This window comes from Pleurodeles waltl, chromosome 1_1 (genome assembly GCF_031143425.1).
Source record: "Pleurodeles waltl isolate 20211129_DDA chromosome 1_1, aPleWal1.hap1.20221129, whole genome shotgun sequence".
Taxonomy (NCBI): domain Eukaryota; kingdom Metazoa; phylum Chordata; class Amphibia; order Caudata; family Salamandridae; genus Pleurodeles; species Pleurodeles waltl.
Window position 1 is genome coordinate 423,547,529 of NC_090436.1, and position 23,090 is coordinate 423,570,618.

The 23,090-nt window shown below is 45.7% G+C and overlaps 1 protein-coding gene across 1 annotated transcript in view; it reads right to left on the reverse strand.

Annotated features, from left to right (window-relative positions):
* BTF3 (basic transcription factor 3) overlaps positions 1-23,090 on the reverse strand; it is a 76,629-nt gene that overhangs the window by 23,017 nt on the left and 30,522 nt on the right. Inside the window, exon 4 of the mRNA XM_069224034.1 lies at positions 6,059-6,260. Within this exon, the coding sequence (XP_069080135.1) occupies positions 6,059-6,260 (202 nt within the window). The remainder of the gene's footprint in view (positions 1-6,058; positions 6,261-23,090) is intronic.

The following is a 23,090-nucleotide window of genomic DNA, read 5'->3' on the forward strand; positions in this document are numbered from 1 at the left end:
TTCGGTGAACTTGGAGCGAGGTCCTGGTGGTCTGTACATGAGGGTGCCTCTGAGGGTGGTCTTGGGGTCGCTGTGGATGGTGAAGTGGAGATGTTCGGCGTCGGGGAATGAGTTGTCGGTGTCGGTTGTGACTCGGATGGAGTTTTTGTGCACGATGGCGATGCCTCCTCCGATGCGGTTGGTGCGGTCTCTCCGGATGATTTTATAGCCGTCGGGGATGGCTATGGCGATGTCGGGTGCCGAGGTGGGTTTCATCCAGGTCTCGGTGAGGAAGGCGATGTCCGGGTTCGTAGAGTTGATGAGGTTCCACAGTTCGATGGCGTGCCTGTGGACGGATCGGGTGTTGATCAGGATGCAGTGGAGGTTGTTTCCGGGGGCGTTGTTCTCGGCGGGAGCGGAGTGGGTCCGATGGCAGGAGTAGTGGCAGTTGTTGCAGGTGAAGGATCTGTGGGTCCGTTTTGGGGTGGCGCGGTAGCAGCCCGGCGTGCGGCCGGGGTTGAGGCTGGTGAGGATGGCGGAGTCGTAGGTCAGACGGGGGGTGGGGGGGCAGGGACGGGCGCAGACGGGCTTGCCTTAGGCGCGCCTTCAGCGCGCATCCGCTGCGCGGCCTCGCAGCGGCCGCCATTTAAAGGGGTAGCCGGGGGGGGGGGGGCGGGGTGAGCTGAGAGGCGGGAGGAGGGCGGGTAGGCGGGAAAAGCGGCGCAGAGAGGCCTAAAGGACGAGGCGGCCTCAAAAAAGCGGGAAAAACGGACGGCGAGGGGGGGGAAAAACGGCGAGTGGGACAGAAGGCACAGTCTTACAGGGGTACAGAAGGCAATAAACGGGGGGGGGGGCAATCATACGAGGATACAAAATGCAAAAAGGGGGGAGAGGGGAGCACAAGCACGCAAGGATACAGGAAGCAAAAGGGGGGGCTCGATCACACTGGGGTACAGAATGCAAACAGGGGATCACAAGCACACAGGATACAGAAGGCAGAGGGGGTAACAGGCGGATCAGCAAGCAGAAGGAGGAGAAGGCAACACACAAGTGACAGTGACTAAATATCTCTCCATAATGTACTACAGCAGTTCAGAAGTATACAGTAATTTAAATTATGCTGGTAGAATTCAGTGACATGCAAAATTCTGAAAATTTCATCACTGTGCACCATTTGTGATAAAATCGTTCCCACAGATGCATTTGACAAAACAGAATGTTATGGAGTGCTTGTTTTTTTGCATTTAAAAAAAATACTTTCTTGTGCCAAAAGCTGAAGCAAGGAAACATTTATGAATAAAGCAGGAAATTACGGATTTGCATTTCACATTATTACTCAATTCTGCTCAAATTGTGTGATTACGCAAAAGCAAGTTACACAAATTTTGCATACACACCCTTTAACCCCCCCTCCCCCAGCCATAATCGCACGTCCATGCAAATTGTTCTATACAGAGAGGACCAACAGAAACAAAGGGGACTCAAAGCATTCAATGGATGCAAAGTTGCAAACATTAATGGCAAATGGGAATGTCTCATCTATGGATTAGAAGTCGTGAAGAAACTGGACCTGTGGAGGCCACAGAACTACTGGATCATCTATCTTAATATAAATGACTAGGCGTCCTAATAATGATGCAGAAACGTTGTTTTTATAAACTGGTGTCCCACCCACTATCCAGAACTATTTTTAAATAAAAAATAAAAATAAATTAAGAGCAACTAATCATAATTTACACACCTGAGATAAGTCTAGCAATGTTCTACTTTAGCTCCATTTCAACAATTCTTCTTATAAAGTGAAATATAGACTAGAAACGCCTTACCACTTAATAGCTTTCCTTGACCTGTTATTCTTTCAGATTTTACAGAAGGCCTAAAGCTTATCTACCCTCAATCTGAATGACGCGACACTTCTTCTTGGGCTCATAACATGTCATAAGTTTTAGTGCTAAGGGTACCCACCTGACGAGGTCTATGAGTATATGAATTAATGACACTCCCACATTTTCATAATGTAATACATACAGTAGCCCCTGCACTAACCGGCAAGAACGACAAACAAAGTCCTTCTTTATGCTCACAACCAGTCCGACATGTTTATTTCCTCTCTTTCGAAGACCAGGAAAAGAACTTATACATTCCAACCACCAAATTAACGACAATTAAGATCCATCATTCTTTTCGATCTACACTATCCCAGTATTGGATCCCTTTTTCCTCTAGGAAACAACACTACATCATGGCTCAACAGATATTAATGTTCTACCTTATGAAGGTATTTTTACCTTCAATGACAATTTACCTTTCATTTACGCCATCCACTTTCAACCCTTAGTCTCCATAGTTAAGGTTACCCGGAAAGCTAAGAAAAATTCTTATAAATTATAAAATGTATGGTTAAGATTTATACTAAGGGTATGTAGGAAGTTGGCTCTGTATGCACTATTTCAAAGTAAGGAATAGTATGCAGAGTCCAAGGGTTCCCCTTAGAGGTAAGATAGTGGCAAAAAGAGATAATACTAATGCTCTATTTTGTGGTAGTGTGGTCGAGCAGTAGACTTATCAAAGGAGTAGTGTTAAGCATTTGTTGTACATACACACAGGCAATAAATGAGGAACACACACTCAGAGACAAATCCAGGCCAATAGGTTTTGTTATAGAAAAATATCTTTTCTTAGTTTATTTTAAGAACCACAGGTTCAAATTCTACATGTAATATCTCATTTGAAAGGTATTGCAGGTAAGTACTTTAGGAACTTTGAATAATCACAGTAGCATATATACTTTTCACATAAAACACAAATAGCTGTTTTAAAAGTGGACAGTGCAATTTTCACAGTTCCTGGGGGAGGTAAAGTTTTGTTATTTCTTGCAGGTAAGTAAACCACCTACGGGGTTAAGATTGGGGTCCAAGGTAGCCCATCGTTGGGGGTTCAGAGCAACCCCAAAGTCACCACACCAGCAGCTCAGGGCCGGTCAGGTGCAGAGTTCAAAGTGGTGCCCAAAACGCATAGGCTTCAATGGAGAGAAGGGGGTGCCCCGGTTCCAGTCTGCCAGCAGGTAAGTACCCGCGTCTTCGTAGGGCAGACCAGGGGTGTTTTGAAGTGCACCGTGGGGGGGGGGGGGGGGGGCGGGGGAACACACAAGCTCACACAAAAAGTACACCCTCAGCAGCACTGGGGCGGCCGGGTGCAGTGTGCAAACACGCATCGGGTTTCCAATGTAAATCAATGGGAGACCAAGGGGTCTCTTCAGCGATGCAGGCAGGCAAAGGGGGGGGGGGGGGGGGGCTCCTCGGGGTAGCCACCACCTGGGAAAGGGACAGGGCCTCCTGGGGGTCACTCCTGCACTGAAGTTCCGATCCTTCAGGTGCTGGGGGCTGCGGGTGCAGGGTCTTTTCCAGCCGTCGGGATTTTAGAGTCAGGCAGTCGCGGTCAGGGGGAGCCTGGGGATTCCCTCTGCAGGCGTCGCTGTGGGGGCTCAGGGGGGTCAACTTTGTTTACTCACAGTCTCGGAGTCGCCGGAGGGTCCTCCCTGAGGTGTTAGTTCTCCACCAGTCGAGTCGGGGTCGCCGGGTGCAGTGTTGCAAGTCTCACGCTTCTTGCGGGGATTTGCAGGGGTCTTTAAATCTGCTCCTCTGTAACAAAGTTGCAGTCTTTTTGGAGCAGGTCCGCTGTCCTCGGGAGTTTCTTGTTCCTCTTGAAGCAGGGCAGTCCTCAGAGGATTCAGAGGTCGCTGGTCCTTGAGAAAGCGTCGCTGGAGCAGGTTTCTTTAGAAGGCAGGAGACAGACCGGTAGGACTGGGGCTAAAGCAGTTGGTGTCTTTCTTCTTCTGCAGGGGTTTTCAGCTCAGCAGTCTTCTTCAGTAAGTTGCAGGAATCTAAATTCTTAGGTTCAGGGGAGCCCTTAAATACTAAATTTAAGGGCGTGTTTAGGTCTGGGGGGTTAGTAGCCAATGGCTACTTGCCCTGAGGGTGGGTACACCCTCTTTGTGCCTCCTCCCAAGGGGAGGGGGGTCTCATTCCTATCCCTATTGGGGGAATCCTCCATCTGCAAGATAGAGGATTTCTAAAAGTCAGAGTCACCTCAGCTCAGGACACCTTAGGGACTGTCCTGACTGGCCAGTGACTCCTCCTTGTTTTTCTCATTGTCTCCTCCTGGACTTGCCGCCAAAAGTGGGGGCTGTGTCCAGGAGGCGGGCATCTCCACTAGCTGGAGTGCCCTGGGGCATTGTAACACGAAGCTTGAGCCTTTGAAGCTCACTGCTAGGTGTTACAGTTCCTGCAGGGGGGAGGTGTGAAGCACCTCCACCCAGAGCAGGCTTGGTTTCTGTCCTCAGAGAGCACAAAGGCTCTCACCGCATGGGGTCAGAAACTCGTCTCTCAGCAGCAGGCTGGCACAGACCAGTCAGTCCTGCACTGAACAATTGGGTAAAATACAGGGGTATCTCTAAGATGCCCTCTGTGTGCATTTTTTAATAAATCCAACACTGGCATCAGTGTGGGTTTATTATTCTGAGAAGTTTGATACTAAACTTCCCAGTATTCAGTGTAGCCATTATGGAGCTGTGGAGTTCGTTTTTGACAGACTCCCAGCCCATATACTCTTATAGCTACCCTGCACTTACAATGTCTAAGGTTTTGCTTAGACACTGTAGGGGCATAGTGCTCATGCACATATGCCCTCACCTGTGGTATAGTGCACCCTGCCTTAGGGCTGTAAGGCCTACTAGAGGGGTGACTTACCTATGCCACAGGCAGTGTGAGGTTGGCATGACACCCTGAGGGGAGTGCCATGTCGACTTAGTCATTTCCTCCCCACCAGCACACACAAGCTGGCAAGCAGTGTGTCTGTGCTGAATGAGGGGTCCCTAGGATGGCATAAGACATGCTGCAGCCCTTAGAGACCTTCCCTGGCATCAGGGCCCTTGGTACCAGGGGTACCAGTTACAAGGGACTTACCTAGGTGCCAGGGTTGTGCCAATTGTGGAAACAATGGTACATTTTAGGTGAAAGAACACTGGTGCTGGGGCCTGGTTAGCAGGGTCCCAGCACACTTCTCAGTCAAGTCAGCATCAGTATCAGGCAAAAAGTGGGGGGTAACTGCAACAGGGAGCCATTTCTTTACAGGGTATTACTAAGGGTATTACAACTTATCGCTCTCACAACCCACCAGACCATCCCACTCTTTCACTTTGTGCTTTGGAGTAAACACTGGTGAGGAATTGTGTTCAATATATATATATATATATATATATATATATATATATATATATATATATATATATATATATATATATATATATTTTATTACAGTGATTTTATTTACGGATTGTTTATCATCATACTAAACTTGCTAAAAACCCTTTTAGTATGTCAGCTGGGCAAAACGCATGTCTTTACTTTAGCACATCTAAATCAACTACAATGCACTCAATACAAAGTATTTTTCTGAACTCCCCCCACTAAAATACTTCACCCTGCATTCCAAATTATCACAATCTATTGCCATATAAGGAAACCAGACAATTCAAATGGCCTAATGCTAAGGAACAAGGAGTAAATAAAATGAAGATTTTTAAAGTATATAACGTACAGTTGTTTGTTCTTTGATTTCTCATCTTTATCAATGACGTTACCACTCAGACATGGTTTGCTTTCACATTCAACAGCACCACAAGTAAAAGCTGAATTGAATTATAGGATCATCCATCATCTCATGTAGAGTACTCACGGTCTGAAGTCTCTGCATGACACAGTTGATGAGTTATAAGGAGCTGTGAGATCCGCACACACTACTGCGCTGAAAACATGCAAGTTCACGTATAAACTAATGGAACGTTGTTATGAAAAGGCCGCTAATTGACCCCTATGCCCACAGGACATGATGGATGCCAAGAGCCTTTGGATGAATGTTTCCAAGACTGATTTCTTCGAACAGAAGCCCAACATAAGCAGCTTTGAATGTATATAATTTGCTCCCTTACCCTTTTCTGCCCACTTGCAGGAAGGATTATGATTCGAATCATAAATAATAAAAACCTACGAGATTTTTAACATGCATCAATCCTACTTACATTGTTTTGGCAGAGCTTCTGCAAGCCTCCTTAGACTGGAAATACTGTCGGCGCCAAGCTGGTTCAATATACTAGGCAGCATTTCTGTGAGCTGCTTTGTTTCTGCATGCCCAGTTATGGTGAAGGTGTTGGCTGCCAGTGATGCTTGGACTTTAGGGTTGTTGAAGTGAATAACTGTTCCTTGGTTTGTAAACATATTTACCTAAAACAGTGTTAAAGCATTTTTATTAAATATCAAATGAAGCATCAAAAAGGTATATACTACACAAGGCACTTCTTTAAATGAGTCAGTTTCAGAGCAATTTACAGGCCATCCGAAGAACAGATCTTAGCTGCCTTATAATTCTGCAATTTTATTTGTGCTGTTATTTTGCAAACATAAGGAGACCGGTGCAGGCAGCCAGTAGAGGAAGTTAAGAGGTGCTTGCAATTGATAGCAAATAGGACATGCGCTGATGAACATTGCGCACACAGTTTAGGATTCTCCATTAAGGCACAGATCTACAACTGAATTGGGACAAGAGGGATCTACAAAAACTTATCGCTAAAATGAAGTAAATTAAGGTGGATATACTGAGTAGAAATATCCCCAACTAATCTAGATTGCAAGACTGAGCTACTACCTAAAGTTTCGTCCCCAAGGGCCGTCATTTTGTTATACTTACGTGCAATGGTTTTGGTGGGACTAGGGCCAGGAACAGTATCCACCAAGCATACAATACCAACAACTACTAACTACACCAAAACCACAAGGAGAGGCCTCACAATCACCCAATTCTTTGTAGTTTGCATTAGTTTATTTGATTAAATGTAGCCCCTTCTGCCAAGCTGTGAAAACATGGATGATATACTTTATTTGTGGTTGAATTGCGAAACATAACACTGGTGATGAAAAAATGCTCACTAGCAATTGGAACTCAAGGCAAACAAGTGAAGTTTCACTGAAGGAGGAAAAAAAAAAAAAAAAAAAAAATAAAGACAAAAAAAAGATTTGGGAAAGAACCTAATAAATTAAGAAATATGGTGAAACTAAATTCTAAAACGAAAAAGGCAACCAAAAACAGGATGAGAGTATTTAAGGACTTGAAAGCAGACAGAGCACGGTACACCAGATAAGTGTTCTAAGTCTTTTAGAGTTGGGACCGCTCTATCATGACTTTGCCTTTGTGCATGTAAAATTGGCTTTTGAGAGGAATCTTCAATTCCAAGCCCAGAAGAGTTACTCCGGTTTAGTGGGGATCCAGGGTCCACAGCTTGTCAACGCCAATGCCTCCAAAAGACTTGAAAAGGCAGCCGAAAATGCCTATGTTCTAAAAGGAGTCTGAGGCCTTTCAGTTATGGGGTGCTGTGTACCATTTCCTTTTTAGCAAGAAGTGTGTTGCCATTGTTTTGTTTTTTTAACCTTTGGCTATTTTAAAGACTTGAGTGTGCCCATCTAGACTAATTCGGAAGACTCACTCAATAAGAAATGCAAGTAATGGTTCTGTATTGAATGATAAGCTTGCAGCAGGGAGTACTGTATTGAGAACTAAAAGCTTTTTGTATACCTATTTTGTTCGGACAAGCAAGAGGGGAAGAGTTGAAGAAAAGATCAATTTTTAAGGACATCTGCTGTTTTTGTAGAGTGCTTATACTGCCATATTTCGCCTTTCAAAACTACTTAGGAAAGGTGCAGACCAGGCCCTGAGGAAGTTGGAGTAGCCAGACTGCAGCTTCGATTCAAGCGTCTCGACTTGTTAAGGTGCAGTTGCAAGCCACAGACTGAGTGGAACAAGAGGTTCTGTAGTCCTTGCCACAAATCTTACTTGGCCAGAAGTCCTCTTTGTGGCATAAACTGCAACTATCCGCAGTGCTCTACCTTTTAACAAAGATGTTGGATAGCAGAATCTTGCCCAACTGAAAAAGGCACAACCAAAAACAACCCCAGACATTGCAAAGGCTCTGCTGTTCCATGCTCAACAGGTTACAAGGTTGATTGGTAATAGTAGATTAGGGTTAACTTTGTGCTTTTTCAACAGTATGCCTGTTGGGAAACTTCCTATTTGCTCTCCCCTGTGAGATTGAACCAGTCCTCAAATGAGTTCTTACCCAGCTCATGTGTTAAGTCGCTGTGTAAATGTGTGTCATTGTCTCCATGTGGAGAACAGGGTGCCTGGTTGGTCTTCCTCCAGACTTTGTTTACTGTAGATATGAAACTTTCTTCCCACTGCTTAGGGCTCCCTCCCTTAATTTGGATTGATCTGGGGTGCGCCCTTTTTAGGTCGAGCATTCGAGACTTCTTGTGTATATTTTAGTGGTCAATCCTTGTTCTTTGACCCTTCTTTTCCCCAGTTGTTCACTCCCACAGAGCAGCGCCCCGCATGGCCTCAAAGCTCGATTTGTTTAGATAGGGCAGGGGCGGTTGTCTGTCCAGGCTGGTACAGCATCACAAGCTCGGCAAGAGTGCTCGTGAGATGGAGGAGAGGGGTCTTAATTTTTATTGCCTTTTGCGAAACCCAAAACTGCTCACAAGTTGATGAATGTTTTCTTCTGACTTATTTCATGGGCTGAGCCCGAAAGGTAGTTCTTGGGCAATACGGTGTAACACTATGAACCTGCAGCATGTGGTTCATTTAAATGCTCTCTGACCACATCATTGCCACGATACATGCACTGTAATGTGTGTTTTGGGCACCTTTGGAGGTGCCCTACACATGCTTTGATCACGTTAGTCCAGGTTTAATACCATTCCATTATCTGCTAATAAAACACATGTTGTGATGTGGCTTGGAATTCATGTGTGTCATGTGGAATCCTCTGACGGATGCCTGATGATGTCTAGGCATTCCACATGACACTTACGGATTGAAGCTTGCTCTTCTTCTCTCTCTGTGCCCCTTTTATACTTTACTTTCATGTAATTGTTTTGCATAACAATAAATATCCTTTTACCTGGATCGCTATTGTTGGAGCAGTCATTTCAAATTTGGCGACGAGGATGGAGTGGAGTTTATGAAGCGGAGTTCGTGGACTGCAGCAGCTGTTCCTGGTTTTTGGTTCCGGCGTATGTTTTTCATCTTGTTTTCTAACATTTGTTTTACTTTTTGTTTTACTGAAAAAAGTAGAGTGTATATATTTTTGATAGGGGCACAGAGCAGTTTTGAGGATTACTGTTAATATGAACGGTTTCCTCGGCGCGAGCACAGCGCGACAGCAGCTCATTGTTGGGCGCGTGCACCAGTGCTTTATCAGCTCGTGTGTGCTGCAACGCGCACACAAGTCGGCGCTGTTTAGCTATTTTATCGGCTTTCAGCGCATTTGGATACACACGCTGGAGTAAACGCTGGATTCATTTGCCTGCACCTTCCGGTTTTGGGTTTTTGTTGAAGAAGGAGAAAAAACATAGAAGGTCACCGGCTTGGTCATCAAAAGAGAAGACGGACTTTTGAAGAAAACAATCAGCCATCTTTACTTGGTCTTCATTATTATAGTTTTTTATTGTTTCTGCTTTGTGATTATTTCTGACTTTTGTTTTTTATTATTAAGACTCACTAAGAAATGCAGAACGTGTTGCCGCCTTCACCTTTTCTGCAAGATCCTGGTGATCCACCTTTAGAATGGAAGTTATGGATACGCTCATTTAAAGCTTATTTAGGAGCGATAGATGGTCACAAATTTAGGCCTGAGAGAAAAAAAAGTTTAATGTTCTACTATTTGGGTGTGGAAGGACAGAACATTTTTGACCATCTACCAGCATATGAATTACGTGAAGAAGAGGAGTTAGATGAGTTTGAGATGGCTGTTGCGCAATTGGACAGGCATTTCACTAAAACTAAGAATGTTGTAGTACATAGATACAAATTGTTTACTAGGGCGCAAAATCCTAGTGAAAGTGTGGATTCATTCATTAAAGCATTAAAAGTGTTAGCTGCTAAGTGTGAATTTGAAAATTTTACTTCGCAGCTTATACGTGATCAGCTGGTAGCGAGATGTTACTCTAAAAGAATCCAAGAAAAGTTGTTGACGTGCAAGGATCCGTCTTTGGACAAAGCCATAGACATAGCAAAGAGCATTGAATGCTCTTTGGAGGATGCTAAACAGTTGGAATTGTCTATGTCTAATGCTTCCATTTCAGGTGCTGTAATGAATACACAGAACAACGATCTCAAGAAACAGTTTCGTGTTGAGAGAAAACAAGATTTTGTTACACCTTCGAGGAACGTTTTATCTTCCAAGGTCAACCAGAAAACTATGTGCTACAGATGTGGTTCTTTGAACCATGTTTCCTCATTCAGGAATTGTCCTGCGGCCAATCAACAATGCAGGAACTGTAATAAAATGGGACATTTTTCTCGTGTTTGTAGAGGTGGGAAGCGAAGCAGTGTTCGATGTATTCTTAATGCAGATAAGGAAAATGTACAAAAGGATGATAATGAGTTTGTATTAGTTGTAACGGACAACATTTCCTGTGGTAGCAAAACGGTAGCAGACCCGGATATTGAGGTACTCGTGGGTGGTGTGGCTGTCAAACTATTAGTGGACACTGGAGCACGCATTACAATCGTATCACTAGAAAAGTTCAATGAGTTTTGGAGTGATAAAACTCTTATTCCGCCTGATATTACAACACTAGCTTTTGAGGGGAGCAAAATTGATTTGGTTGGGTATTTTTGGACTTCATTGTCCATCTTTGGCGAGACGGTTCATGGCAAGGTGTATGTAGCAAGAAAAGGCATTAATGTTTGGGCTTAATTCATCAAGCCGAGTTTAAATTAATCATTAAGCCAGGAAGGGAAAGACCTGTATCTATTGACAGGAATAATACCAATTGTATTAAAACATCCTCTGATGTGACTTGTCCTTGGCAAGGAAAATTTAAGGGATTGTTCCAGGACAATGTGGGAAAAATAACCAATGTCACACACACGATCAGATTGAAACAGGGAGTAGTCCCAGTTAAGCATAAACTAAGAAATGTTCCATTTAGCATAAGGACGGAGTTGTCAAAATTGTTGAGGGATATGTGTGAACTGGGCATTATAGAAAAAGTGGAGGCCACCCTGTGGTTGTCTCCCATTGTTTTAGCAAAGAAAAGCTCGGGAGACCTGAGGATGTGTGTGGACTTAAGAAGTGTGTAAAGAAATGGCTCCCTGTTGCAGTTACCCCCCACTTTTTGCCTGATACTGATGCTGACTTGACTGAGAAGTGTGCTGGGACCCTGCTAACCAGGCCCCAGCACCAGTGTTCTTTCACCTAAAATGTACCATTGTATCCACAATTGGCAGACCCTGGCATCCAGATAAGTCCCTTGTAACTGGTACTTCTAGTACCAAGGGCCCTGATGCCAAGGAAGGTCTCTAAGGGCTGCAGCATGTCTTATGCCACCCTGGAGACCTCTCACTCAGCACAGACACACTGCTTACCAGCTTGTGTGTGCTAGTGAGGACAAAACGAGTAAGTCGACATGGCACTCCCCTCAGGGTGCCATGCCAGCCTCTCACTGCCTATGCAGTATAGGTAAGACACCCCTCTAGCAGGCCTTACAGCCCTAAGGCAGGGTGCACTATACCATAGGTGAGGGTACCAGTGCATGAGCATGGTACCCCTACAGTGTCTAAACAAAACCTTAGACATTGTAAGTGCAGGGTAGCCATAAGAGTATATGGTCTGGGAGTCTGTCAAACACGAACTCCACAGCACCATAATGGCTACACTGAAAACTGGGAAGTTTGGTATCAAACTTCTCAGCACAATAAATGCACACTGATGCCAGTGTACATTTTATTGTAAAATACACCACAGAGGGCACCTTAGAGGTGCCCCCTGAAACTTAACCGACTATCTGTGTAGGCTGACTAGTTTTAGCAGCCTGCCACAAACCGAGACATGTTGCTGGCCCCATGGGGAGAGTGCCTTTGTCACTCTGAGGCCAGTAACAAAGCCTGCACTGGGTGGAGATGCTAACACCTCTCCCAGGCAGGAATTGTCACACCTGGCGGTGAGCCTCAAAGGCTCACCTCCTTTGTGCCAACCCAGCAGGACACTCCAGCTAGTGGAGTTGCCCGCCCCCTCCGGCCAGGCCCCACTTTTGGCGGCAAGGCCGGAGAAAATAATGAGAATAACAAGGAGGAGTCACTGGCCAGTCAGGACAGCCCCTAAGGTGTCCTGAGCTGAGGTGACTCTAACTTTTAGAAATCCTCCATCTTGCAGATGGAGGATGCCCCCAATAGGGTTAGGATTGTGACCCCCTCCCCTTGGGAGGAGGCACAAAGAGGGTGTACCCACCCTCAGGGCTAGTAGCCATTGGCTACTAACCCCCCAGACCTAAACACGCCCTTAAATTTAGTATTTAAGGGCTACCCTGGACCCTAGAAAATTAGATTCCTGCAACAAGAAGAAGGACTGCCCAGCTGAAAACCCCTGCAGCGGAAGACCAGAGGACGACAACTGCCTTGGCTCCAGAAACTCACCGGCCTGTCTCCTGCCTTCCAAAGATCCTGCTCCAGCGACGCCTTCCGAAGGGACCAGCGACCTCGACACCCTCTGAGGACTGCCCCTGCTTCGAAAAGACAAGAAACTCCCGAGGACAGCGGACCTGCTCCAAGAAAAGCTGCAACTTTGTTTCCAGCAGCTTTAAAGAACCCTGCAAGCTCCCCGCAAGAAGCGTGAGACTTGCAACACTGCACCCGGCGACCCCGACTCGACTGGTGGAGATCCGACGCCTCAGGAGGGACCCCAGGACTACTCTGATACTGTGAGTACCAAAACCTGTCCCCCCTGAGCCCCCACAGCGCCGCCTGCAGAGGGAATCCCGAGGCTTCCCCTGACCGCGACTCTTTGAACCTAAAGTCCCGACGCCTGGGAGAGACCCTGCACCCGCAGCCCCCAGGACCTGAAGGACCGGACTTTCACTGGAGACGTGACCCCCAGGAGTCCCTCTCCCTTGCCCAAGTGGAGGTTTCCCCGAGGAATTCCCCCCTTGCCTGCCTGCAGCGCTGAAGAGATCCCGAGATCTCCCATTGACTTCCATTACAAACCCGACGCTTGTTTCTACACTGCACCCGGCCGCCCCCGCGCTGCTGAGGGTGAAATTTCTGTGTGGACTTGTGTCCCCCCCGGTGCCCTACAAAACCCCCCTGGTCTGCCCTCCGAAGACGCGGGTACTTACCTGCAAGCAGACCGGAACCGGGGCACCCCCTTCTCTCCATTCTAGCCTATGTGTTTTGGGCACCACTTTGAACTCTGCACCTGACCGGCCCTGAGCTGCTGGTGTGGTGACTTTGGGGTTGCTCTGAACCCCCAACGGTGGGCTACCTTGGACCAAGAACTGAACCCTGTAAGTGTCCTACTTACCTGGTAAAACTAACAAAAACTTACCTCCCCCAGGAACTGTGAAAATTGCACTAAGTGTCCACTTTTAAAGCAGCTATTTGTCAATAACTTGAAAAGTATACATGCAATTTTGATGATTTGAAGTTCCTAACGTACTTACCTGCAATACCTTTCGAATGAGCTATTACATGTAGAATTTGAACCTGTGGTTCTTAAAATAAACTAAGAAAAGATATTTTTCTATACAAAAACCTATTGGCTGGATTTGTCTCTGAGTGTGTGTACCTCATTTATTGTCTATGTGTATGTACAACAAATGCTTAACACTACTCCTTGGATAAGCCTACTGCTCGACCACACTACCACAAAATAGAGCATTAGTATTATCTATTTTTACCACTATTTTACCTCTAAGGGGAACCCTTGGACTCTGTGCATGCTATTCCTTACTTTGAAATAGCACATACAGAGCCAACTTCCTACATTGGTGGATCAGCGGTGGGGTACAAGACTTTGCATTTGCTGGACTACTCAGCCAATACCTGATCACACGACAAATTCCAAAATTGTCATTAGAAATTGATTTTTGCAATTTGAAAAGTTTTCTAAATTCTTAAAAGACCTGCTAGGGCCTTGTGTTAGATCCTGTTTAGCATTTCTTTGAGAGTTTAAAAGTTTGTAAAAGTTTGAATTAGATTCTAGAACCAGTTGTAGATTCTTAAAAAGTATTCCAACTTTTAGAAGCAAAATGTCTAGCACAGATGTGACTATGGTGGAACTCGACACCACACCTTACCTCCATCTTAAGATGAGGGAGCTAAGGTCACTCTGTAAAATAAAGAAAATAACAATGGGCCCCAAACCTACCAAAATACAGCTCCAGGAGCTTTTGGCAGAGTTTGAAAAGGCCAACCCCTCTGAGGGTGGCAACTCAGAGGAAGAGGATAGTGACTTGGAGGACAATTCCCCCCTACCAGTCCTATCTAGGGAGAACAGGGTCCCTCAAACCCTAACTCCAAAAATAATAGTCAGAGATGCTGGTTCCCTCACAGGAGAGACCAACACCTCTGAAATCACTGAGGATAACTCCAGTGAAGATGACCCCCTGTTAGCCAGGATGGTCAGAAGATTGGCTTTGGAAAAGCAGCTCCTAGCCATAGAAAGGGAAAGAAAAGAGATGGGCCTAGGTCCCATCGATGGTGGCAGCAACTTAAATAGGGTCAGAGATTCTCCTGACATCCTAAAAATCCCCAAAGGGATTGTAACAAAATATGAAGATGGTGATGACATCACCAAATGGTTCACAGCTTTTGAGAGGGCTTGTGTAACCAGAAAAGTAAACAGATCTCACTGGGGTGCTCTCCTTTGGGAAATGTTCACTGGAAAGTGTAGGGATAGACTCCTCACACTCTCTGGAAAAGATGCAGAATCTTATGACCTCATGAAGGGTACCCTGATTGAGGGCTTTGGATTCTCCACTGAGGAGTATAGAATTAGATTCAGGGGGGCTCAAAAATCCTCGAGCCAGACCTGGGTTGACTTTGTAGACTACTCAGTAAAAACACTAGATGGTTGGTTAACTGGAAATGAAGTGTGTGACTATGTTGGGCTTTATAATTTGTTTATGAAAGAACACATTTTAAGTAACTGCTTCAATGAAAAGTTGCATCAGTATCTGGTAGACCTAGGTCCAATTTCTCCCCAAGAATTGGGAAAGAAGGCAGACCACTGGGTCAAGACTAGGGTAACCAAAACTTCCACTGGGGGTGACCAAAAGAAAGGGGTTACAAAAACTCCCCAGGAGAAAGTGGGTGACACTAGAAACAAAGAAAAAGAGTCCTCTGTAGGCCCCCAAAAACCAGAACAGGTGGGTGGGCCCCAAGACACAACCCAAAACAAAGGTGGGTACCAGGGTAAGAACTGGGATGCCACTAAGGCATGGTGCCACAACTGTAAACAGTCTGGGCACCACACCAAGGACACTTCTTGTCCCAAAAACAAACCCCAGAACAAGATTCCAGGGGTAACCAGTGTAGCCATGGGAGATGACTCCTCAGATGAGGAGGTCTTCATAGCCTTCCACTGGAAACAGGGCCCAACAGGTGAGTTGGAGATTCCAGAGGGAAGTAGACACTTCCACCACCTACTGGTGAATGGAATCCCAACCACTGCCCTGAGAGACACTTGTGCCAGTCACACTATTGTGCATGACAGGCTGGTGCTCTCAAACCAGTACATCCCAGGTGAGACTGCCAGGGTAAGAGTTAGCCTAGACAGGGTCACTAAGAGGCCTGTGGCTTTAGTACCCATAGAAGTGGGTGGCACTCTTAGCTGGAGAAGGGTAGTAGTCAGTACAGACCTCCCCCTTGATTGTCTCCTTGGAAATGACTACCCAGAGGTTAGTCAGAGCCCAAGAGAGGGACTGGTCCAGTGCCAGTCCCCTCCCAAGGATTCTGGAAGTCCTGCCTCTGCAGTAAATGCAAGTAGGCCCCAGAAGAAAAAGAAAAGGAAACAGAGTAGGAAAGGTGGACAACCTTTAGCCAAGGTTCCAGCAAGCCAAGGAGATTCTGCTCCAGTAGGGGAGAACTCCAAAAATGGCTCTGATAAAGTCCAACCTGACCCACAAGAAGTCCTGGCTAGTCAGGCAACTGTTAAGCCTGAGTGGGTGGCTCCTCAGCTAACAGAAGAAAGAGTGGAAGAAGGGTGTTTACTACAAGATGTGGTGACCCCCCACTCTAATACAGCAGACAGGCACCCTGAACCCAAAGAAGCCTGTAACTTAGCCCCTTCCCTTGTAGGTGAAGAGCTAAAGGTGTGGTTCTGGGCACTGACAGCTGTCAGTGGCCTCTGCTGGGTGTTAGCCTTTATGGCTGCACTATCCTTGGCCTGGTGGTCTGACCCCATGCCAAATAACAAGTTAGGCCCCCTGACCCTGTTGGTCATGGTGGGGTTACTCCAGCTCTGGGTAACCTCTTTGGGTAAGCTAGGGGTGACCCTGGCTAAGATAAGATTAGCAGAGGTGGATACCTCTGACCTCAAAATAGAGAGAATGGGTGAAGACATAAAAAGCACAGACAAGAGGCAGTTCAGACTAGGTCCTATCACTGTGGAAGTGGGTCAGTTCCTCAGAGGGAATGACCTGAACAGGAGGATGTAAGGCAGAGTAGGCCCTGCAACAAACCAGCCATTTCCTCTACTCTTCCTCGCCTGACAGACTAGGAAGACTCTTCCAGCGTTGGCTGAGTCTCCTGGCCTGTGGGCTGGGGGGGGCTTGTGTAAAGAAATGGCTCCCTGTTGCAGTTACCCCCCACTTTTTGCCTGATACTGATGCTGACTTGACTGAGAAGTGTGCTGGGACCCTGCTAACCAGGCCCCAGCACCAGTGTTCTTTCACCTAAAATGTACCATTGTATCCACAATTGGCAGACCCTGGCATCCAGATAAGTCCCTTGTAACTGGTACTTCTAGTACCAAGGGCCCTGATGCCAAGGAAGGTCTCTAAGGGCTGCAGCATGTCTTATGCCACCCTGGAGACCTCTCACTCAGCACAGACACACTGCTTACCAGCTTGTGTGTGCTAGTGAGGACAAAACGAGTAAGTCGACATGGCACTCCCCTCAGGGTGCCATGCCAGCCTCTCACTGCCTATGCAGTATAGGTAAGACACCCCTCTAGCAGGCCTTACAGCCCTAAGGCAGGGTGCACTATACCATAGGTGAGGGTACCAGTGCATGAGCATGGTACCCCTACAGTGTCTAAACAAAACCTTAGACATTGTAAGTGCAGGGTAGCCATAAGAGTATATGGTCTGGGAGTCTGTCAAACACGAACTCCACAGCACCATAATGGCTACACTGAAAACTGGGAAGTTTGGTATCAAACTTCTCAGCACAATAAATGCACACTGATGCCAGTGTACATTTTATTGTAAAATACACCACAGAGGGCACCTTAGAGGTGCCCCCTGAAACTTAACCGACTATCTGTGTAGGCTGACTAGTTTTAGCAGCCTGCCACAAACCGAGACATGTTGCTGGCCCCATGGGGAGAGTGCCTTTGTCACTCTGAGGCCAGTAACAAAGCCTGCACTGGGTGGAGATGCTAACACCTCTCCCAGGCAGGAATTGTCACACCTGGCGGTGAGCCTCAAAGGCTCACCTCCTTTGTGCCAACCCAGCAGGACACTCCAGCTAGTGGAGTTGCCCGCCCCCTCCGGCCAGGCCCCACTTTTGGCGGCAAGGCCGGAGAAAATAATGAGAATAACAAGGAGGAGTCACTGGCCAGTCAGGACAGCCCCTAAGGTGTCCTGAGCTGAGGTGACTCTAACTTTTAGAAATCCTCCATCTTGCAGATGGAGGATGCCCCCAATAGGGTTAGGATTGTGACCCCCTCCCCTTGGGAGGAGGCACAAAGAGGGTGTACCCACCCTCAGGGCTAGTAGCCATTGGCTACTAACCCCCCAGACCTAAACACGCCCTTAAATTTAGTATTTAAGGGCTACCCTGGACCCTAGAAAATTAGATTCCTGCAACAAGAAGAAGGACTGCCCAGCTGAAAACCCCTGCAGCGGAAGACCAGAGGACGACAACTGCCTTGGCTCCAGAAACTCACCGGCCTGTCTCCTGCCTTCCAAAGATCCTGCTCCAGCGACGCCTTCCGAAGGGACCAGCGACCTCGACACCCTCTGAGGACTGCCCCTGCTTCGAAAAGACAAGAAACTCCCGAGGACAGCGGACCTGCTCCAAGAAAAGCTGCAACTTTGTTTCCAGCAGCTTTAAAGAACCCTGCAAGCTCCCCGCAAGAAGCGTGAGACTTGCAACACTGCACCCGGCGACCCCGACTCGACTGGTGGAGATCCGACGCCTCAGGAGGGACCCCAGGACTACTCTGATACTGTGAGTACCAAAACCTGTCCCCCCTGAGCCCCCACAGCGCCGCCTGCAGAGGGAATCCCGAGGCTTCCCCTGACCGCGACTCTTTGAACCTAAAGTCCCGACGCCTGGGAGAGACCCTGCACCCGCAGCCCCCAGGACCTGAAGGACCGGACTTTCACTGGAGACGTGACCCCCAGGAGTCCCTCTCCCTTGCCCAAGTGGAGGTTTCCCCGAGGAATTCCCCCCTTGCCTGCCTGCAGCGCTGAAGAGATCCCGAGATCTCCCATTGACTTCCATTACAAACCCGACGCTTGTTTCTACACTGCACCCGGCCGCCCCCGCGCTGCTGAGGGTGAAATTTCTGTGTGGACTTGTGTCCCCCCCGGTGCCCTACAAAACCCCCCTGGTCTGCCCTCCGAAGACGCGGGTACTTACCTGCAAGCAGACCGGAACCGGGGCACCCCCTTCTCTCCATTCTAGCCTATGTGTTTTGGGCACCACTTTGAACTCTGCACCTGACCGGCCCTGAGCTGCTGGTGTGGTGACTTTGGGGTTGCTCTGAACCCCCAACGGTGGGCTACCTTGGACCAAGAACTGAACCCTGTAAGTGTCCTACTTACCTGGTAAAACTAACAAAAACTTACCTCCCCCAGGAACTGTGAAAATTGCACTAAGTGTCCACTTTTAAAGCAGCTATTTGTCAATAACTTGAAAAGTATACATGCAATTTTGATGATTTGAAGTTCCTAACGTACTTACCTGCAATACCTTTCGAATGAGCTATTACATGTAGAATTTGAACCTGTGGTTCTTAAAATAAACTAAGAAAAGATATTTTTCTATACAAAAACCTATTGGCTGGATTTGTCTCTGAGTGTGTGTACCTCATTTATTGTCTATGTGTATGTACAACAAATGCTTAACACTACTCCTTGGATAAGCCTACTGCTCGACCACACTACCACAAAATAGAGCATTAGTATTATCTATTTTTACCACTATTTTACCTCTAAGGGGAACCCTTGGACTCTGTGCATGCTATTCCTTACTTTGAAATAGCACATACAGAGCCAACTTCCTACAAAGTGTGAATGAGGCAATTTGGGTCGATAGTTTTCCATTGCCTAGAATTGATGATCTGATTGCTAAAGTGGGTTCGGCCAGTTGGTTTACGAAGTTGGATCTTAAATCTGCGTACCATCAGGTGGAGCTTGACGTTAATTCTCGTTATCTCACAGCTTTTGTGACACCTGATGGGACTTTTCAATTTTGCAGATTACCCTTTGGCCTAGCATCTGCAGCTGCTGCTTTTCAAAGAATAATGACAGACATGTTCCCCAACAATCCTAACGTTGCCATATTTCAGGATGATATCTTAATTTTTGCTGACACAGATGTGGAACACGATAGAGTTTTAGAGGAGGTTTTGAAAACTCTAGAGGAAAGGGGGGTTATTTTGAGAAAAGATAAATGCCTCTTTAAAACTCGGGAGGTCGAGTACTTAGGACATGTTTTATCTGAACAGGGTGTCAAACCCAGACCTAAATTAGTTAAAAGCATTCTTGATGCTCCTGCACCTAAAACTAAAGAACAGTTGCTTTCTTTCCTGGGCTTATGCGAATTTTATGCGAAGTTTATAAAAGATTTTGCTAAGACTTCGAGTGCCTTAGAGCCACGCTTAAAAGGAAACAAATGTTCTGTTGGTCCAAAGAGTGCAATGACGCTTTTGAGCAGATCAAGCAACAGATTATCAGTTCTCCGGTTTTACAACCTTTTGCGGATGGTAAGAAGACCATAGTAACAGTGGATGCATGCGATTATGGATTGGGTGCAGTATTGACAAGTTTCTAATGAAGACAAAGAAAGCACCATTGGGTTTGCTTCAAGAACATTGAGGGAGGTTGAGCGGAAGTACTCTGTAATTGAAAAAGAACTCCTGGCTTGTGTATGGAGTGTAGAAAAATTCAAACAGTACCTCTGGGGTAGACATTTTATCTTGAAAACTGATCATCGTCCCCTGGTGGAAATTTTATCAGGAAGAAAAGTTAAACGCTCTACTGCTCGCATAGCCCGTTTATCTGCCAAATTATTAGAGTTTAATTTTTCAGTGGAGTATATTCCTGGGGGAAAAAATGGTAGGGCGGATTGTTTATCCAGTTTACCTGTTTTAGATGAGGAAGAACAGGAGTGGGAAACTGAGGTAGAAGAGTGTTTGATAGCATGCATTGCTGAGACATTGGATGAAGATGTTTGGATTAAGTCATTACATAATGACATTTTGTTGTGTGAGGTGATTCATTATGTTAAGACTGGGTGGCCAAGAGAGAAAACTCTCTCACCTGATTTACAACCTTTTTGGAAAGTTTCTGAGGAGTTATCTGTTGAGGGTGACAAACTCATTAGATGTGACAGACTGATTCCACCTGTATGTCTCAGGAAAGATTTGATTATTAAAGCACATGTGGGGCATCTGGGTTGTACTATTACCAAAAGGAAGCTGAGATCAGATTTCTGGTGGCCTAGGATGGATAAGGAAATTGAAGAATTTGTGAAGAGCTGTTCGAGGTGTTGTATGAGTGATAAAGTTCTGGTTACTCCGGGAGCATGTGATTCTTTTGTTCCGTCACCAGCTAGAGCGTGGCAGAAGATTGGTTTGGATTTTCTTGGTCCGTATCATGTGCTACCACCAGACATGAGGTATTTTATGGTAATAGTAGATCATCTCTCTAGATGGGTTGAGGTTTTTCCTATAAGACTTCCCACCACTCAAAGTGTCATTAAATGTTTGAAAGAGGTATTCAGCCGGGAAGGATTACCTGAACAAATAATGACTGACAATGGGGTACAGTTTGTATCTACAGAGATGTGCCAGTTCTTGAACAGGTGTGGTATCAAACACATAAGAACTCCTCTCTATCATCCCCAGAGCAATGGTGTTGTTGAACGCTTCAATCGTGTGCTTGTTGAGTGCATCCAGGCAGCTATTAAAAGTAGTATGTCCGTGAGACTAGCCATTAAAGATCTCATTTGGTCTCATCGCACGACGCCTCATGTTGCCACTAGCAAGACTCCTTTCGAATTAATGAGAGGAAGGATTGCGACCACAGATTTATGTCCTTTTTGGATGGTTGAATTATTTCATGAGGGGTGTAATCTTAGGGAGGCTTGGCAGGTAGCAAAGGAGAATTCTGATGATTTGGGAAGAAGAAGGTTGGAAGTGACACCGAAGAAAAATAATTGTTTACAGGTTGGTGATTGGGTGAGAGTTAGAGATCCCTTAATAGTTAGAAAAGGTTTTTCGAAGTTCAAGGAATCTCAACAGGTTATGGAGATATGTAAAAATGCAGCCAGATTGTCTGATGGTTGTTGGTGGGGTGTCACACGTTTAGCTTTAGATCCCAGTGTTCGAACAAGGGGTGAGTCGGATGGTAGTCAAACTTGTAGCAAGGATGTTGGGGTTTACAATCCTTCCGAATGTGTGAAGAAGGATTTGCACAGTATTATTGGGAATAGGAGTAAGCGGGAATCCCGCAGACCCACTAAGTTCTGTGATTATGATTTGTCGTGAAAACAATGTTGACTGTGAACATTTATTTAGTAAGAGGTTATTTTGTGTATTGTAACATAGTGTATGGGTTTTAGTTGTTCAGTTTAAGGTGATGGTTCTATTGTTCTCAAGTGTTAATGGAAAATTCTTAAATTAATGAAAGAGGGGGGATGTTGTGATGTGGCTTGGAATTCATGTGTGTCATGTGGAATCCTCTGACGGATGCCTGATGATGTCTAGGCATTCCACATGACACTTACGGATTGAAGCTTGCTCTTCTTCTCTCTCTGTGCCCCTTTTATACTTTACTTTCATGTAATTGTTTTGCATAACAATAAATATCCTTTTACCTGGATCGCTATTGTTGGAGCAGTCATTTCAACACAGCATGTAATTCACCATTAATTTAATGAATTTATCTGAGTACTATACAAGGTGTTGCAAGGCTCAACCTCTGGATTACCTTTACTCGTCATCCATATATTTTATGGCCTGCTCTGTGATTTTAGTTGCAGAGCAATTTCATGTTTTATTCATAGGAGACCACCTGTGGTTTCATAACTACCTAGTTTTCATTTTAAAATTTAGTGCAATACACATGCTTTCAGGACGCTTATGTTTGCATATCAAGGTCTCTACATCTCCTCTCCCTTTCCTGCCTTCCTAATTGAAGTGAGCTTTTTTACCCTAATCACCATATTGAATCTGGTAGGAGACCCCATCCTCTCTAAACTCCATGTTGGGCAAGTTGTGAATAGCAGCATTAGCCAGATACAATGCTTTCATCTAAAGTGCTAGTCTTTGTTGCAGTTGAGACCAGTAGAGCGAAAACTGGAAACCTTACCATGAACTAGCAAGGAAGGTTTTACGTCCAAGACTCTGGTAATAATAAGCAAGTGTGGAAGTGAAAAGTTTTACCTCCAATCGGCAGCTAGTAATTAGCTGAATGGAAAAAGAAGATGAATACATTCACGTTAACTTATCGAAAGGCCTAAAGCTTATATCAGTGTATATTAACAAAAGTAAAAGTTCAGTTCAAAGGAAATCGGAATGCGTGCCTGGAACTGAAAAAAATAAAAAACTACAATATAATGAATGCTGCATTAGAAATGACTAGTGAATGTTACTGACACGCATACGAGGAAAAAGGTTTTTGTCCCTTCTCCAAGAAACATTTACTAAACGCTCGGTAACCAAGTTGCTACTTATGATAGTACAAGTTAGAACTGTAGCGAAGGGCAGATTGTTCTTGGACTCCAATGAAATACTGTGTCCTGGAGCCATACTTAATTACAGCATA